The following is an 18,854-nucleotide window of genomic DNA, read 5'->3' as shown; positions in this document are numbered from 1 at the left end:
AAGGGCAGAGACAGCCCCTGTCTGTAAAATGGGGAACAAGGAGGACCCAGGGAATTTGATACCTGGAAAGATACTGGAACAAAATATTAACCAGTTTGTGAGCACCTTGAGGCTAACCGGTTTAGAAGGAGTAGCCAGCATGGCTTTGCCAAGAACAAATCACGCCAAACCAACCGAACTTCCTCCTTTGACAGGGTCACTGGCCCAGTGGCTGGGGGAAGCAGTGGACGGGATATATCTGGATGTCAGTAAGGCTTTTGGCACAGTCCCACGTGACATTCTCCTAAACAAACTACGGCAATGTGGTCTAGATGAAATTACTAGCCGGTGGGTGCACAACTGGCTGAAAGGCCGTACCCTAAGAGTAGTTATCCAGGGTTCATTGTCAAACTGGGAGTGTGTATCTGGTGGGGTTCTGCAGGGGTCAGTCCTGGGTCTGGCACTATTCAATATTTTCAGTCATGACGTGGATAATGGAGTGGAGAGGATGCTTATGAAATGTGCAGATGACACCAAGCTGGGAGAGGTCACAAGCATTTTGGAGGCAGGATTAGAATCCAAAGCGACCTTGAGAACTGCAGAACTGGTCTGAAATCAACAAGACGAATTCAATAGAGACAAGTGCAAAGTACCACACGTAGGGAGGAAAACTCAGCACAAACTGGGGACTAACGGGCTCAGCGGTAGCCCTGCTGGACAGGAGCTGGGGGTCACAGTGGATCACAAATTGAAGAAGAAGAATCAGCAATGTGATACAGCTGTGAGACACGCTATCCTCATTCTGAGTGTCTTAACAGGAGCGTCGTATGGAAGACACGGGAGGTCACTGTCCCGCTCTGCTCAGCACTGGCGAGGCCTCAGCTGGACTCCTGTGTCCCGTTCTGGGCGCCACACTTTAGGAAAGATGCAGATAAATTGGAGAGAGTCCAGAGGAGAACAACAAACCTGATGAAAGGTTTAGAAAACCCGCCCTCTGAGGAAAGGTTAAAAACCAGGGCATGCTTAGTCTGGAGAAAAGGCAACTGAGGGGGGCCTGAGAACAGGCTTCCAATACGCTAAGGGCTGTTACGAAAAGGCCGGAGATCAATAGTCCGGCCTACTGGACACGGAGAACAAGCAGCAATGGGCTTAACCTGCAGCCAGGGGGACTGAGGTTAGCAACCAGGAAAAACTTTCAAATGCTCAGGGGAGTCACGCTCCAGAGCAGGCTCCCAAGGGGGGCTGGGGAATCTCCGTTGTCAGAACAAGCTGGACAAACCCCTGGCTGGGCTGGTCCAGGTGTCCTAGGAGTCTGTGGGCGACTGGCTGGAAGGCAGGGGTTACCTGACTGCACCTGGGGACCCAGGGCTGGCTGCTGCTGTCTGTTCTCTTCATCGGGCTCGGCGTAGTCCCGGAGGAGCCCCTGGCTGTGCTGGGCCCTCGTGCTGGCAGGGGCCAACCGGATCGCCTTCTCTCTCGGCAGGTAGAGCATGCCCAGGTCCTGGAAGAGATGCCCTCCATCCAGCCCTGGCTGCCCCCCATAGGAAGGGATGGGGCTGGCCCCAAAGAGGGCTTGGGAGGCCTGGGCAGGGGCCCTGCCAAGGAGAGCAGGGAGCTCAGGGCTCTGCCTGGCCGAATTGCCCTGGATAGAGCTCAGCTGCTGTGCACCATCCTGGTAGCCAAACTGTAACCAAAGCACAGAACCATCACACCCTCAGTGCCAGGAACAGCCACCCTGGAGAGCAATCTACCATGGGCTACAGTGCTAACAACATCCTCCCCAAAACCCTAGAGAAGAGGGACCCCTCGCCCAGTGCGGCGATGCAGCCACCTCTGGGGCGGGGTGTGGCCGCTGGTTAACAGCCGTATTGCACAGCGGTTTAGACAAGCTGGTGAGACAGAATCTTGCGTCCATCAGGAACACAGGGGGGCTGGGCCTGCCTAGGGTGTCTGTCTGATCTGCATCTGTCTGTCCCGCTCTGCCCCACCCACCCAGGGCCTCCAGGGCTCGCCTCAGGGCCGGAGGAAGGTGGCCTGCTCCCCACTCACCTTGTGGTACGAATAGGGGTGCAGCAGGCCTTCCTCATAGCCCAGCTCAGGTGGGGGGCCCAGCAGCAGGAGCTCCAGGTATCGCTGCAGGAGGGTGGGGGGCAGCGGGGGCTGTGGTTCCAGGTGTGGGGCCTTCTCGGCGCTGGCGGGCAGCTGGCGTGGAGCCATCTGCAGGGCACTGCCCGGCTGGCTGGGCTCTGACGGGAACAGGGCCATCCGGGGAGCGGCACGCAGTGGCGAGAACCTTAGAGACACAACAGCCCTGGAGAGTGACATGGCGGGGCTGGGCTCCCCCTTCTTCCCCACCACCCCCGAGAAACAGGAGAGCAGGGGCCTGGGGCGCCTGGAAACACGGGCTGCAGGCGTGACCCTATGCCCCATATTCTTCGTAGAGAGATTGTTATGATGTGAATATGGCATAACAAAGATATGTTTTACGCAAGATGGCTCATGTGAGCTCTCATTGGAAAGGCTGCGATTTACTGAATGGGATTATCCAGTGGGTATCCCTGTATCATTTCTGTGTCTGAAGTTAGGAATATTGACTATGTAACAATTACAAGTGGGTTTACATCGCGGGAACGCCCACCAGACAGAATACCATCAGCCTGGATGGGCCATCAGGGAGAACAACAGGACTTTGAAGGTGCTAATCTCCCACCTTCCTGAGAAGCTGCTTTGACACGGCAGGGTCATGTGATCATGTCATCTGGTACTGGACTCCATCTTGGGCTGCTGGTATTTTTCCACTAGTAGGGGGTGGGAATCAAACTGGGAAACTAAGGATTCCCGCCATATGTAAATCCTATTTAAGGCTGAGGAGTTAATCAGGGTCAATTCTTCACTGAATCCCCACCCAGGATGATGGCCGAGAACATCTAAAACAAGGACTGAGGGGAGGAGAAGAGCTGAGCCCGGGCCGGAAAAGGAGTCTGGCCTGTGACAGAAATACCTGGAGTTTTAAGCTGCAAGCAAGAGCAGAAACTCTGCATTTAGGGTGAGAAATGACTACTTGTAGCCAGTTTCAGAAGAAGAGAAGAATGAGGGGGGATTTGATAGCTGCTTTCAACTACCTGAGAGGTGGTTCCAGAGAGGATGGTTCTAGACTATTCTCAGTGGTAGAAGATGACAGGACAAGGAGTAATGGTCTCAAGTTGCAGTGGGGGAGGTTTAGGTTGGATATTAGGAAAAACTTTTTCACTAGGAGGGTGGTGAAGCACTGGAATGCGTTACCTAGGGAGGTGGTGGAATCTCCTTCCTTAGAAGTTTTTAAGGTCAGGCTTGACAAAGCCCTGGCTGGGATGATTTAATTGGGGATTAGTCCTGCTTTGAGCAGGGGGTTGGACTAGATGACCTCCTGAGGTCCCTTCCAACCCTGATATTCTATGATTCTATGATTCTTTAGTGTGTTAAGTTTAGTTTGCGTGTTTGCTTTATTTGCTCAGTGATCTGCTTTGATCTGTTTGCAATCCCTTATCATCACTTACAATCTCTCTTTTGTAGCTAATAAACTTGTTTTGTTTTCTCTAAACCAGTTTGCACAATTCATGGGGGGGGGGGGGGCTCCTAAAAGCTGTGCATATCTTCCTCCACATCGAGGGAGGGGGTGATTTTCATGAGCTTACGCTGTGTAGATTTCTGTGCAGCTCAAGACAATACAATTTTGGGGTGCAGTACTGGGCAATCCTCGAGCTGACTCTTCCCATGCAGAGCAGATCTCAGTGCTTGTGTCTTTCTGCAGCTGGGCATGTCCCTGCCTGCGTGTTGCTGGAGGGGGCTTGAGGGCCTGGCTCAGCAGGACAGGGTGAGGGAGCCCAGGCTGGTGGAACAGGCAGGCTCAGTGGGACCCCAGTACATCACTCAGAGGGGATCAACCCATCACAGCAGGGTCCACCCTGAGCGCCCTCGGGGCTCCTGTGCCTGACCAGCCAGCTCCTGGGGTCACACAGGAAGCTGCTGTGGGGTGCAGGATAGGGGCTCTCTCTTTGAATGCTGGGGGTGGCCCTGGGCAGCAGGGGTTGGGGAAGCCCCAGGACCGGCGCCCTGTGGGGGCCAGCTGGGGTAAGCCAGACACTCCCATCACAGATCCCCTGCTGTGCCTAGTTCTCCCCAGGGTGCGGGTCTGGCTGCTGCTTCCCCAGCGGGTGCCAGCAGCTCACTCAGCCGCAGCAAGCAATGCCCACCAACGGGGGGGCGCCCCAGCCAGAGTGGGCAGACGACACCCAGCTGCGCCCTTCGTGCCACCCTGGTAGGGCTGCGTGTGGGGTGGGAGCTGCTGGGAGGAGGGTGGCACAGGCTCTGGGGTGCCCCTGGCATGGGGCGGGGCGGGCACCCAGCCCAGCCCTACCTCTCCTTGGCCACGGGCTCCCGTGCGGGGGGCGGACGCAGCCTGGGGATCCGCTCCATCTCCTGGGCGATCACGTATTGCGTGAGGTCATCCCGCCACGAGAGCCCTGTCCACGGGGAGAGAGGCAGCCAATCAGAGCACAGAGACGAAGGGGCGGGAGCCAGTTCCCAGGGAGACGCCATGGCGAGAGGAAACGGGCCATCCTGGCACCGACCGCCCAGGCTGACCTGCCCCTGCCCCAGGGCCACCTGGGTCCCAACCTGCTCCCAGCCCCCCGCCCGCCGGGGCTCACCTTGGGCCGTGAGGCGGTGCAGCACGTCCTGCAGGCGCTGAAGCACGGGCGAGGTGACCTGGAAGTAGGGGCTGTCGCGGGCCGCGCTCTCCTGGCACTGCCCAAACAGGCCATCTAGGAGCAGAGCAGAGAGGGTGCCAGCCTGGGGGCTCAGCCCTGGGCCCAGGGGAGCCCAGGGGCAGTGAGCTCAGCTCCTGTGGGTCAGGCGGGGGGGCTGACCCCTGGTTCCCCCCCTCTCATTCACCCTGCTACGGAGCAGCCACCGGCCGCCCAAGGTGGTGGTGGGGGCAGGACGCTGCAGCCAGCACCGGCCCCAGAGATCAGCAGGTGCCAGGGCAGCCCAAAGTCACTGGTGGAGGAGGGGAGCTGGGGGCAGTTTTACTGCACCCTAACCTGTCTTCCACCTGCCCCCTCGGGCCCCCCCTGCACCAGGTGCTCCAGCCTCAGCAGTTCCCCCCCCGGGGTCGCCTTTCACTGCTGGGGCATCACCACAGCAAGGCCCCAGGTCGTGGCAGGACTCAGCCTCACCCCGCCGAGCCAGAGGGCACTGCCCCCCTTCCCCGACACCGAGCCGATATGGGGCCGGCCCCTCCCTCCCAGGGCCCCAGGTCACTTACCCTGCACACAGACCTCCTGCTGGGAGCAGAGTCTCCTGTCGAACAGGCAGCCTGGGACAGACACGGGGACAGTTAGCGTCCCCCAAACGGACAAACAGCCAGCATGTAGGGAGGGAGTGGGGGGAGCCCTCCAGGGGCAGGACCCCCCCCCCAACATGCACTGCGCGGGCACACAGCATGCTGACCCCCCACTCCTCCGCTGCTCCACTAGCTGCCTGTGACAAAGTTTATGGGAAATGTTTATGATCTTATGTGTGCCTCAGTTTCCCCTATATGCTGCATTGTTTTCCAGTGGGGGCGGAGGGGGACCGTTTGCCCTCAGGGCAAGCTAAGAGACAGGTGTGGGTGGCCCCAGCCTTCAGAGCCAGGATGGGTCATTTCTAAGGCTACGATCATGTCACGGAGGTCATGGAATCCGTGACTTCCAGCAACCTCCGTGACACCTTCTGCCCGGGGCTAGAGCTGTCAGCTGGGGGGGCCCCTGCCCGCAGCTGGTAGCCACTGGGCAGCAGGGGGACCCAGGAGCTCCCAGCTGGCCCCCTGCAGCTTCCACACCCAGCCCTGCTGGGGGGACCCTGGAGCTCCTCGCCTCCCCGGGCGGTGGGGGGACCCCAGAGCTCCCAGCCACTGCGCAGGGGACCTGCTCCCACTCACCGCAGCAGCAGGGGGGGCCCCTGGAGCCCCAGCAGCAGTGGGTGCTGAACTCTCCTCCCTCCCTATTTTGACAGGGCTACTCTTAGTGAAAGTCGGGGCAGGTCACGGGCTTCCCTGAATGTGTGTTTATTGCCCACGACCCTGTCCCTGACCTTTACTAAAACTATCCCTAACTCTTAGCCTCAGTCATCACAAGGGACTGGCCCAGGTCAGTGGAGAATCCCAGAGGAGAACAGCAAATGCAGTCACCAGGACATTCGCCCCGAGCAAACAGCATGGGGGGCAGGGGATTTCCCCACCTCTCAGCCGGGAGGCTGGGCGCAATCCCCCAGGACAAAGGGCTGGCGGCTGGAAGCAGGCAGGGGCTCTCACCTGGGTTCTGACCAGGGCGGTGAGATGGAGACACAGATGCAGCTTGGACCGAGGGAGTCACTGCAGCTGGGCTGGGCTCTGGGCTGACCAGAGTGGACTCAGGGGAGCACAGGGAACTGAAGGTTAAAGCACCGCCCAAAGATGGCCTGTGACGTAGGCTGCCTGAGAGCCACGGCAACCACTGGCTGAGCTGCGGTAACCTCTGCAGAGTGGACGGCGTCCGTCTCAGTGGGACTCGCCGAACAGAGCTTGCAGCGTGAAGCAGGAGGGCTGGACCCCCAGAGGTTCAGTCTCAGGAGCCGGTGAGGCCGCAAGGCCTACCCTGAAGGAAGAATGAGACCCCCAGGGGGTCTGGAGCATTGAAGGGGTTGCTCCAAGAGACTGTTCCGAGGCTAGGGTCATAGCACTGATCCTGTGGATCCATGACTGTTGGTGGCAGTAGTGGGACGCTGAATGCACTAGCAGTATTTTGCAATAAGTGACTTGCAGAAGTAAAACAAGGGTAGTCAAAGGAAATGTCCTATAACCACCTCCCTAAGAAGGGCATCATAAACCTCTGCAGGGAGATGGTTATGCATGGGTAAGCTCAACAAGGCACAGCTGATTAAGCTCAACCAGGCTCCCCACTGATAGATCTGAAGTGGTGGGTGTTGGAGCGGAGAGCGAAGGAGCTCGCTGACGGCGAGAGGGAGCGAAAGCATGAGGAAGAACGGTGGAAGAACCAAGAGAACCAGCAAAAGCCTGAACTGGAGCTGGAGAAGCCGAGGGGCAAGAGATCCCACCGAGGGGCGAGTGAGGAAAGGCCCCAGGATACCAATTCCACGGGCAGCCTAGATACCAAACTGCTGCCCCAGTTTAAGAGGGGAGATATCGATACCTGCTTCACTGGTTTGTGATCTGAACCAGGCTGACTCTGCGGACGGGCTACACTATCTCACCCCCAACTTGGCCCCGGAGCCATGGGGCGCAGGGCCAGACGGACAGGTGGAGATGGGGACTAGGAGTTGTTTACAAAGGCTCCATGCTTAGGTTGGAGTGGACCCCTGGGGCATATGGGAGACGGTCTCGGGGTGTGCGAAGATGTCAGCCCCGACCCTGCAGGGAGAATCTCTCTGCGCCTGGGGTCAGGGTCACCGTGCCGGAGGATCAGTGTAACCCGGCTGGGCTGGAGCAGGTCTGAGATCCATCCCCTCGAGCTGAGCACGTGGCCAGTGGCCAGGAAGTCCGAGGGTCTGGCAGGGCAGGTCGGCTGGCAGAGGAGTCTGGGGACAGTAGGTCTGGGGATGGAAAGAGACCCAAGGGGACTGGCCTAAGCCTGGGTCCAGGGAAAGGGACCCAGAGCAGGCACCCCAGAAGCAGGATTCAGGGAAACCCAAAGGTGGGGGAGCAGCCGACCCTGGCGAGGGGTCACGCAGACCAGGGGGGCAGCAGCGAAGGGTAAAGCAGCTGTAAGACTGCTGCTGGTACCAGAGACGCCTGGTCAGAGGGTGGCCACAGCAGGGTCTCCCCAAGAGACCCCGAACCCTGGCCCATTAGGAGGGGGCTCTGTCCTGGGGGTGAGGGCAGCAGGTTAACCCCAAGAGGGGAGATGGGCTCCTCGCATAGGCATAGCCCTGACGTTCGGGGGCCTGCCGATGTGAGGGAGAACCTGCACCCCGGCCTCCTCAGTCCCTGGGGCAAGACCAAATGCTCCTGGGGTCACTGCCTACCCCAGCCTAGGGGCAAGGACACTGTGCACTGCAGCCAGGACAGCTGGCCCATGGAGGTGGGGCGGTCACTGCCCCCCTCACACCCTGGCAGACCAGGGGGAGGGCAGTCACAGGACCCCGGCCCGGGTCCAAAGCCAAAGGTTTTGTGGTGGCAAAAGGGCTGGGGGACTGCAGGAACCCCCCTGTGCCCTGCTGGTGCCGTCGGCCAGACCCGACCGGAGGGAGGACGTGACCCTGCTCTGAGCCGCGTAAGGTTCAGTGATTAGCAACGGAGCTGGGAGAGGCCTGGAAGTGCCGGACGGGACAGTGACCGAGGGCAGGGGAAAGATGCCGCGACACCACTGAACATTGGTGGGTTCAAACTGCCCCAGGTCACTGCTCAGAGCGACCCTGCTCCGTTCAGTCCCCAAGGGGCAGGGGGCCCCGATATGCTGCACTGGTACAGTCGGGGGAGGACAGTTTGCCTGAGCCGGGATGGGGCATTAACAAGGACTGGCCCAGCCCAACCCCAGGAAGACGACAGCAAAGCCAGTCACAGGACACCAACACCCACGACACACTGTGCGCGCGCACCCCCGCTCTGCAGGGAAGCGGAGCACAATCCCCCAGCTGGAGAACAAGGCCGGGGAAGGGGGGAGTTGGGGGCTCTCACCTGGGAACGGACCGAGACAGACGGGCTCACGACAGCGTGGCTGGGCTCTGGCTGACCTGGGCGCCCAGTGCTTTAACCTTCCTTTCTCTGGCCTGACCTCAGGCCTCCCTGTGCTGCGTCCCGCTGAGTAACAAACCTGACTTCCGCCTGCACTGGCTGCGTGGCCCTGCGACGCTGGGCGAGGTGCACTGATCCCTGCGCGGGGACAAGTCTCTGCCCAGGGTCGGTCTCAGAGGGGCTCGCTGTCTGGAGCCGACCGTGGGAAGCAGGGGGGCTGGAGCCCCAGAGGTTCAGGCGCAGGAGGGCATGTGGCTGACCCTGGAGGAAGAGACGCCTCAGGGGTCTGGCACACAGACGGGGTCCTCCAAGAGACAGTCCAAACCTGGGGGCAGAGCTCTGACCCTGAGATTGGTGCCAGTGCCCAATGAGGGGGGCCCCAGCCCTCAGCTGGGCAAGCTTGTGTCTTGCTCTGTCTGAGGCCCCGAGGCAGGATGGTCCCTGCAGCCTGTTCTCCAGGGTTCAGCCCAACCCAGCTCGAGAGCTGCCCCCCATCCTCTCCCCCCAGGCTGGGGAGGTCAGTACAGGGCAGAGGGCGAGAGAGAAATGAAGGGTGTGATAACTGTCCCCCCAGCAGGACTGGGGACATCAGGCCTGTGGCTGGCCCTGGGGGGCTCAACCCCCAAATCTCCCCGTAGGGCAGGGGACAGCCAAGACAAGACCTTCCCCAGGGTGTCCAAGGAACCGCCAGGCAGGCTGGACAGGGCCTGCCCCACGCAGCCAAAGGAGGGGCGGCGCGGGGAGGTGCTGGCGGAGGGCAGGCCTGGGCTTGGAAAGGGGGAAGCACGTGGAGCTGCAGGGAAAGACGGGTGGGAAGAGGGGACAGGACAGAGATGGGGAAGCCAGAGCAGGCCGGGGAGAGACGTGGGGACACAGGGGGCTTGGACCTTGGAGGGGAGCCAGGCTCGGGTCGCTGCAGGGCTGCTCCCATGGCCTGGCCCACGCACGTCACTCGGTAGCCTGCTGGCCCAGCACGAGGAGAGGGGGCCTGCCTGACGCAGGGATAGGGAGGGGCAGAGACAACGCACCAGCTGCCGTCCACCGCGGAAGCTGCCAGCCCAGCCCACTCCCTTCTGCCCCCTCACAACAGCAGCGTCAGGAGCGAGGGGGGGGCACACAACATGGGCCTGATGGGCAGATTCCCCCCCCCCACTGCTTCCCTCAGCCCAGCAGCAGCCGATGACTCAGCCAGAGAAGGGCCAGGACGGCAGGAATGAGAAAGCAGCTGGCGGGAGGGGTCTGGCCGGCCTGGAGCAAAGCTCCCCTCTGCCGCCGGCCTTGGGCGCCAGGCTGGGGCTGCTCTGCCCGGGACACCCAGCCCCGCCGCCCTGAGCTGCCCCACGCACGGGCTCTCGCCTGGGAGCCCGACTGAACCCGGCACTGCTGCCACACGCAGCAGAAGGGCCCCATCCCCACAGACAGAGCCTGCCCTCCAAGGGGTTAAACAGGGCAGGGGCGGGAGGGACAGACACGGGCAGGGCACTGGACACGCGGAGCAATGGGAAATTCAAGCTGCAGCTCCCAGGGAGAGGGATCCGGCTGGGAATCCCTCCGGGGGAAGGGCTGGGGGCCCGCTGCCCCTGGCCAGGAGCCAGAGCCGGCTGGGGAAACGTTCCCCAAGGGAAGGGGCAGCAGCTCCAGTGCTGGGGAGCACGCGAGCCCCCTGGAAAGGGCTGGCGCGAGTGACCCTGCCCTGGCTCAATCGCCCAGGGTCTCCTGTCTGTGCTGACCCCTGGCCCGGGCGGCTCACCCCTCTCCAAAAGGACACACACGACAGGCCTGCCGCGCCGTCTGCCCCTGGGGCATCAGGTCCCAAAGCACCGCACACGAGGCCTGTCTCATGGCAAAGGAACCACGGTCCCCCGCCCCGCCCCGCCTGCTGGGAGCTGCCCATGGTGCTGAACTGCCCAACTCCGTCCCCCCAGCCACGTGTGAAACAAACCACGGCCCCACAATGGGCCCAGCCACGACCCCTGTGGGGCAGGGACCCCCCTTCCATTCAGCGACGTGCAGCACCCAGCACCACGGGGCCCCGACGCGCTACCGCAGCCCCAGCAAACAAACCACTGCCCTGAACCGTGGCGCTCCCTCCCCGGCAGGGCGGAGGAAACCAGGCCACCAACGAGCAGCGGCGTGAAGGCACCAGGGCAGGAGAATCGCAACCCACCACGGCCACCCGCCCTGGTAACACTGGAGTCTGCCCAGCTGCAGCGTGCAGCCCCTGGCCCCGCTCGCCTCTCCCCGCCGAGGCTGAGCCACCACGGCCTCGTCAACATTCGCGACACACTGAACCTCACTCTGCTGCCGGCCGGCGCTTCCGCCAGCCTCCCGCTCCTCGGGGGGCACCTTTCCACAGCCTCCAACCACCACCTACGGCCGACGGGGGCAGGTCTCCCCAGGGTATATCCCCTCCCTGCTCCTGCTCCCCTCCCCGTACAGCCCAGGATCGCAGGCCCCTAAATCCCACGCCGAGTCCCTGCTCTCCCGGGACTGGCCGTTCCGTGATGGCTTGCACTCTGCCAACAGCAGCCCAGCGCACGGCGCCAGGCCCTGTACACACAGGGACACGGCCTGCTCCAGAGCTGGCAAGGCACACAGGGCAGGAGAAGGGCTCGTTACCCCACTGCACAGCTGGGAACCAGGAACGGAGCCATGCAGGGTCTCACCTGGGGAGCCTGGGCTGGAGCTTGGACTTGACCCCGGGCGGTAGAGCGTCAGTCCCCAGGGGGGCCAATCCAGCCCCTGCTGCCTACCAGGGATTTACTCAGTCGCTAAAACGTCCAAGCCCTGGTTCCTGCGTCACCATTAACGCAGCCCCCCCACGCCAGCACGCGCTGCACGAGGGGACTGCAGCGCCGGGTGCGTGTGCGACGCCACGACTCACACTAGGGCAGTCGGGCGCACAGCACAGGCTGGGAGGAGCCCAGGCAGCCAGGGCCCCCCGGGCCGGTCGCCTGACGGCTTCTGCAGACCCCAGATGGCCAGGCCCAGTCTCCCACCAACCAAAACCAGCAGCAGGGCCTGGGGTGCCGGCAGCTGCCTCGGGTTCAGGACAGACTGGCCCAGCCTGGGCCCGCCTGCAGGGAGGCCTTCTGCGAAGAGCAGCAGCTTGCGGCATCCCACGCGCCTCCTGACGCGCCCGGCCGGCGCCCCTCGGGGCAGGGACGGTGACCGGGGCACTGTGGGAGGAGGCTGCACAGCAGGGGCTGCGACGGACCCTCAGGAGGAGCGAGCTGGCAGGCGCCTGCGACTCCCGGAGCCCTGTTGCTGGACCCATCAAAATCCAGCCCCAGCCCCAGGCAGGGCTGGGGACGACCCATCTGTCCCAGCCATCTCCCATCCCGGGGTTCTGGCCAGCCCCAGCGCCATTCTGACGGACGCTTCCCGGCCACGTTTCCACCCGTCCCCGCGAGTCCCTTCCCGCATCTCCGGCAGGCACGCCCCGGATGGGGCCGCTAGCTGGCTACACAGGAAGAGGGCCGGCTACTCTCCTGAGCTCACGTGGGGGGCTGGCACAGGGCGCGACCCAGCTGCCCGCTCATGCCTCCTGAACCAGGAACATTCAATGGGGGCCCCAAATCGATCTGACCAAGCACCCCGCAGCGTCGTGCTCCACTGGGGTGGCCCTTGGGCTCCTGGCACATTGCTGACACAGCCCCCAGCTCACCACAGCTCTGCCCATGCCCGGCCAGGGCCCAGCTCTCTGCACCCCTGCCCCCAGAGAGCTGGGGCACGGGGGGGGGCCAACAGGCTGCGAAGGAGACTGGGGAGGGCTGGCAGCTGCGAGCAGGGCATCGGGAGGTGGCCACAGGGACAGCCTGCACTGACCCACCAGGGAGATGGGCCCTTCCCGGCTCTAGCCGAGGCGGGAGGGGAAGCCACTTGCCAGGAGCAGGGGAATCCCCAGACAGACAGGGGAGCCCTGCCCACCCCTCCTACCACCACCGCAGGGAGGGAGAACCAAGGGGGATCCATAGGACACTGAGTCCCTGAGACAGCCGCAGGCCTGGGGTACTGCAGGGATCTCCCCTTACATCCCCCGCAACCCAAACAGCCCAGACACACGCTGCACCCAGCCCCCCCCAACACAGTCCCCCGGAGCCAGCCCAGCGAACTATCAAGTGGCCTAGGTGCTCCAAGCCAGAGCAAAACACAGAGCTAAAGACAGAGCTACATGCCCACCCTGGCAAAGTACAAGAGACTCTGCCCTCAGCCCCCGCAGAAACCCCCAGGAGAAGCCCAACCCCACTGGAATACAGTGCACCCCCGCAGTCAGTCGCCCCCTCCCTGCCCAGGGGACAGCTCCCTCCGAAGGCTCCTGAGCCAGGTGGCCACCCAGCTGCTGCAGGGCTGGTGCAGCCTAGCCGTACAGACGTGGTGGCACCGAGCTCCCGGTGGAAGAGGAGATGGCTGCCCCATGTGAGCGAGGCGCAGGGCAGCAGATGGCTCGGGAGGGGGGCAGGTCCCCCGGAGGCAGCGAGCCCCGTTTGGGATCCAATCGGACCTGGGACCCTCGCGAGCAGGCAGGGCAAAGCTGAGCAGAGACAGGAGCGTGCAGCAGCCCAGGTGCCCGGGGCCTGGTGAGTCACAGGCAGACGCAGGGCAACAGCTGTGACATCCTCAGCAGTGAGTCAGCGGCCTCCCGAGGCAGGAGAATCCGTCCATGGCAGCCCAGTGCAGGAGGGGGCTACAGGGCCGCTGGGCTGACCGCACTCTGCACAGCCACCTGCCTCCCCCCCAGGGCGGGGATTCACCGCCCCCCAACGCAGCATCTCCGCCAGGGGAGCGGCACTCGGGCCTGTCCTGCCCCAGGGACGCTGGCTCCAGCCTCCCACCGCAGCCCCGGGGCCTGTGCCAGCCCAAAGAGAGCGAGGGTGCCAGGCCGCACCTTGGACAGGGAGAGGCTGGCACGACCCGGAAGCTGCCCCGTTTCTAGTCACCTCACAGCTAGCCGGGGAGGAGCTGGCAGCCCTGCCCCCCCACGCTGGCTTGTCCCAGTGCACAGGGCCTGTGGGCAGCTCCCACAGGCCATCAATGGCAGAGGCGAGTCCTTGAAGCTGTCCAGACGCCCACCTCTCTCACACGGCCAGCCCGGGACAGCCACCAGCCCAGCCACAGGCCTGCACCCACAGCCTGCTCACGCCCTCCGTGCAGGGGCTCAGGGCTCAGCCGGGAGTAACGGAGCCCCACTGCCCTTCGGCGTCACTAGCACAGCACCTCCCCGACCTCCATAAGGTCCCGGGTGCCCTGCTCGGAGACGAGGGGCCCCCAGACTAGCAAGGCCACCGCATCCTCTGGGCTCCCCGGCCCCTCATTCCCCCACACACCCCAGGGCATCACCAGGGGAGCAGAACTGACTACAGGACATGAGAGCAATTTCAGCCGCCAGTCACACCCCCAGCCCAGCCCCACACCAACGGTGGGGCCCACAGCACCTTCTGTGCCAGGCTCCGAGGGGCCCATGATCGTTCCCATGGGAGCCAACACGGCTTGGGCCCTCCCTGTCCTGAGGGGAGGAGGAATGGCCCCAGAAGACGCTGCAGGGGCAGAGCCAGGCATGAGGTGGGCACCCTGGTTACACAGCCTAGGTACGCCAAGCCCCCGGCCTCGCTCAGGCCGGCTCGAGCCTGCTGGGCGTCATGTCCACAATATTTGGATTTTAGAGGCTTCAAGGTCCCGGAGGAGGAAGATAAAGTACAGGGCAGCTTTGGAGCTGGCACCCTGCACCCTGGGTCTGCCCAAGCACTCCCTCCCTCCACACCCCCCCTCCAATGCCCCAAAGCCTCACCACCACCACCACCCTCCCCAAGGGCTCTAAGGAACCCTGGGGTGCTGGGCAGAGACCACCCTTTGCCCAGGGGCATGTGCCAAATATGCCCTTAAGTCTGGACGCACCGTCACTCCTCTCGCTGCCCAGCTCTGCCCCCAGAGAGCAGGGCGGGTGGGGGGCATCAGGGCCAACCGGACATGAAACATTTCACCACCAGGGCCCCAGCCGCCACCGGACTCTCTCTGCCCTCACCAGAGGCTGGAGCCTTCCCAAGCCCAGCACGGGTCCCCGCACAGCCTGGCCTCCAGCCGCACCCCTGCGCCGAGGGACTGCCGTGAGCAACGCCCGCGCCTCCAGCAAACCCACTGCATCCAGCTCAGAGCTGCCCTGGCTGCAAAGCGCTCTAGATCCCAGCTCCGGCCGGCCCTCCTCTCCAGCTCCTCTGCCCCCCATCTCTGCCACCTCCTCTCTAGCAGCATCCCCATTGTTCTCTGCTCCCCTCAAACAGCCTCCCCCTGGCACAGGACTGAGGCACCCCGCCGTCAGGAGCAGCCAGAGCCCAGCAGGGCTGCAGGTGGCTCCACACAGGGGCACTGAGTCCCGGGGTCCCGAGTCCCAGGGTCCCAGACATGCCACCTGCCCGAGCTCCCAGCACAGGTCTAGATGCACTCAGGGCACTGGCTCCTACCCCATTTCACAGGCGCTCCCTGGGCAGCGGGCAGCCCTCAGGGGAGAGCGGCAGGCCTAGGGGAGCCCCCTGGCACCTACTGGCCAGTGTGTTACGGGAAGGACCAGAGCTGGGCGGTGCAGGAACAAACCGCACTGGGGCACAAGGAGAGCCCCCACGCAAGACCCAGCCCAGACAGGGGCCTGGTGGGGACACCCGAGCCCTGCGGGCAGACAGAGACGCACCGAGCATCTCCAGCTCTATCCCTAGCATTGTGGAGGGGACTCTGGATCGGGCCCTTTGAGCAGCAGGCCTGGGAAACGCAGGAAGCCCAGCTCAGTCCCACTACTGTGGGGAACCCAAATATCAGCAGGCCTGGCACCCCCTAGCCCGGCTCTCACCATGGGGGCACAAGAGCCCCAGGCTGGGGGGTGGAGAGGAGAGGCTGCTTGGGGAGGGGGCGTCTGGCACATCCCCCGAGAGCAGCGTCACCGGCACCTGCCATGAAACCCCTTGGGCTCCAGGGACCTCGCCCGGCGAGGGAAGGCACCAGCCTGCGTATCTCTGTGTGCAGGCGCCCAGCTGGACCCCGCAGCTGATGCCTGCACACAGAGATACGCAGGCTGGTAGGGGAAGAAGCCTTGGGCGGGGCGACGGGGCCCTGGGCAGGAGAGGCACGCTGGAAACCGACGGGCAGGGGGTCGGCAGCCCGGCTGGAAAAGGAAGCAGCTGGGATGGCGTCAGCAAAGAAGGGGAGGCATTCCCCCAGCGCTGGCAGGCAGGGACCGAGAGACGTCTGCAGCTGAGCAGAGGAGGAATAATGCCTGAGACAGGAGATCAGAGCATCCTAAGGAGCAGGGCGAGCGATGAGCTAAGGGGGTCCACAGGGCTGGGCTTGCGAGCTCCATGACGTGCCTCATGACAGGCAGCCACGCAAAAGGGGTGACATCATCGTCCTGCCGGGAGCAGGGGGGTCCAGCTAGATACCTGGGATCGGGGGGGGTTCATCCCACCCCCAGAGTCTGGGCTCTGCTTGTGCTCCTAGCTGCATTCCTTGGGGGGTTGTTTGCAAAGACTCAGGCTGGATCTGGCCCCCCAACCCCCACCCCTGTCAGCGCTGCCCATGCTCCCAGCCCTCAGGGGAGCAGGATTAGGGTTTCCAGGTGCAGCCCATGGGGTCACTCCTGCTAGGGCAGCCAGCGACTTCCCAGGGCTCTGCCCAGCCTAGGATGGAAACCAGAGTGAGGAATGAGCCGGGGTGCAGAGCCCAGGGGCCTGGGAGGGAAATCACCACCGAACTGACCCTGCTCCCCGAGAGGAAGCTAACAGCAGTGCAGGGAGCCTGGGGGGTGCAGCCCTGGGACTCCCAACACATCACAGAGGGGATCCCACTTTCTCCCCCACCACATGCACACAGTGACCCCCCCAAAAGCCACAATGGAGCGTCGCAGCCCAGGTGCGCAGGGCAGGTGCATAGGTGACAGCCGGCCCCCCCAGTCCATGCACTGCTGGGGGCCCAGTGCACGGGCCGGGGGGAGGGAGACGACCTCTCCCCCCCCCCTTGATAGTTGGGGTCCGAGCAGCAGCACCCCGTGCATGGGGGTCCGGCCGAGAGAAGACGCTGGGTGCCCAGAGAGCAACCACACCCAACCCTCACACAGCCCCCATTGGCTGTAACCCGCCTCCCCCCAGCCCCAGTCCCCACCGGACCCCCCTCCCGGCTTCCCAGCCAACGCTGCCCCGATAGCCCGGCTCCCCCAGCCCAGGTCTCACCGTGGGTCCCGGCCGGGCCAGTCCCCCCAGCTCAGCTCAGCTCTCCCCGGCCCACCCCCGCCAGTCTGGCTCCCCGGTGCCCGGCACGACCCCCAGCCCATGGGTCCCGGTCTCCCCGGCACCCCCCAGCCCAACCCCCCCAATGGGTCCCAGGGCCCCCCAGCCCAACCCCCCCATGGGACCCGGCGCTCCCCAGCCCAGCCCAGCCCAGTCCCCCCCAGCGCAGCCCCCGCAATGGGTCCCGGTCCCCCCGGCGCCCCCCAGCCCAACCCCCCCAATGGGTCCCAGGGCCCCCCAGCCCAGCCCAGTCCCCCCAGCCCAGCCCCCCCATGGGTCCCGGTCCCCCCGGCGCCCCCCAGCCCAACCCCCGCCTGGGTCCCGGCGCCCCCCAGCTCAGCCCAGTCCCCCCCATAGGTCCCGGTTCCCCAGGCGCCCCCCCATGGGTCCCGGCGCCCCCCAGCCCATCCCGGCCCGGCCCTCACCGTGGGGCCCGGCGCCCCCGGCCCGCAGCAGGCGGCCGGCCACGAGCAGGAGGCAGAGAAGCGCCCGCAGCAGCCGCCGCCCCATCGTGGCCGCTCAGCGCCGCACCATGCCGGGCCCGCAGCGCCTCCCGCCGGCCGCGCCCCGCCCGCCCCAGCGCCGGCCCCGCCCCCGCCCGAGGGGCCAATCACAGCCCGGCGCCCGGACACGCCCCCTCGGGAACCACCATTCGCCGCCGGCCGCTCGGACACGCCCCCAAGCGGGGAGCCAATCGCAACCCGCGTCCCGGACACGCCCCTCTGGCTCAAGTTAATTGTGCAGGGGCACGCCCCTTGCGAATAGCCCCGCCCCTTTTGGGATACACCAATCACGGTGCTCGCTAGAGACCCGCCCTTCGACACAGGGACCAACCGCCTCTCGCAAGCGGGGTTAACCCCTGGGGCTGCCCCAATCGCACTTGGTCATAGGACACGCCCCTCTCTGAGGAGCCACGCCCACTGCCGATGACATCAACCACAACCCAGGCGGAGGGCACAAGAGACACGCCCCCTGCGTAACAGACCAATCACAGCCCAGCCCTGGGACACGCCCTCACACCAGGTGGGCCAATGGGATGGTTGCCGTCTGGACTCCCAGGAGTGGGACCAAGGGGCTTCCCAAGCCTGCTTGCCCCTGTCTGAGGGGTGCAGGAAACCATGGGGTGGGGCAGCCAGTGGGGCAGGGCGAGGCAACGGGGCAGGATAGGTAATAGGGCAGGACAGGATATGGGGCAGGGCAGGGTAAGGCAGTGGGGCAGGATGGGCAATGGGGCAGGACAGGATATGGGGCAGGGCAATGAGGCAGGGATGACAATGGGGCAAGCGGGAGAATGGGCACGACGGGATATGGGGTAGGGCAATGGGGCAGGACGGGGCAAAGCTGACAATGGGGCAGGACAGGATATGCGGCAGGGCAAGGCAATGGGGCAGGACACGGTATGGGGCACGGCAGGGCATTGAGGCAGGGATGACAATGGGGCAGGCGGGAGAATGGGGAAGGTGGGAGAATGGGCACAACGGGGCAAAGCTGACACTGGGGCAGAACAGGATATGGGGCAGGGCAATGGGGCAGGGTAGGGCAAAGCTGACAATGGGGCAGAGCAGGGCAATGGGGCAGGGCAGGGCAATGTGGGAGTCAGACAATAATTATTGGACGTTGTGAGTGGCAGCTCACTCCCACGCCCGTTGTGGGCATCCCATGGCTCTGTCCGAGGGGACCAGCCTCCGCTCACACTGGGGTCCGTTCTCCAGCAGAGTTTCTCCCCCAGGGCCCAGCTGGGCCTGCCAGGGACGCTTGCTGGTGATGTGTTTTTGTGGGTGTGACGATGTGACGCAGCAGGGAGGGGGGAGTGTTGACCTGGGAATGTGCCCTGGGGACGGGAGACCTGAGAGCCTGTC

At 64.1% G+C, this 18,854-nt stretch overlaps 1 protein-coding gene across 2 annotated transcripts in view; it reads right to left on the bottom strand.

Moving 5' to 3' along the window:
• The window catches only part of PTPRN (protein tyrosine phosphatase receptor type N), a 49,467-nt gene extending 31,924 nt beyond the window's left edge, over positions 1 to 17,543 (bottom strand). For both annotated transcript variants that reach the window (XM_074966965.1, XM_074966966.1), the window contains exons 1-6: positions 17,421 to 17,543; positions 5,285 to 5,335; positions 4,668 to 4,781; positions 4,376 to 4,481; positions 2,029 to 2,272; positions 1,324 to 1,663 (exon numbers count right to left, since the gene is read on the bottom strand). In XM_074966965.1, coding sequence (XP_074823066.1) covers positions 1,324 to 1,663; positions 2,029 to 2,272; positions 4,376 to 4,481; positions 4,668 to 4,781; positions 5,285 to 5,335; positions 17,421 to 17,505 — 940 coding nt within the window. In that variant the 5' untranslated portion in view covers positions 17,506 to 17,543. The remainder of the gene's footprint in view (positions 1 to 1,323; positions 1,664 to 2,028; positions 2,273 to 4,375; positions 4,482 to 4,667; positions 4,782 to 5,284; positions 5,336 to 17,420) is intronic.
• Positions 17,544 to 18,854: the final 1,311 nt, after the last annotated feature.

This window comes from Natator depressus, chromosome 11 (assembly GCF_965152275.1).
Source record: "Natator depressus isolate rNatDep1 chromosome 11, rNatDep2.hap1, whole genome shotgun sequence".
In the NCBI taxonomy this organism is placed as follows: Eukaryota; Metazoa; Chordata; order Testudines; family Cheloniidae; genus Natator; species Natator depressus.
The sequence above is the reverse complement of the archived record's forward strand: the minus strand, read 5'-3'. Positions and strand labels throughout refer to the sequence as shown.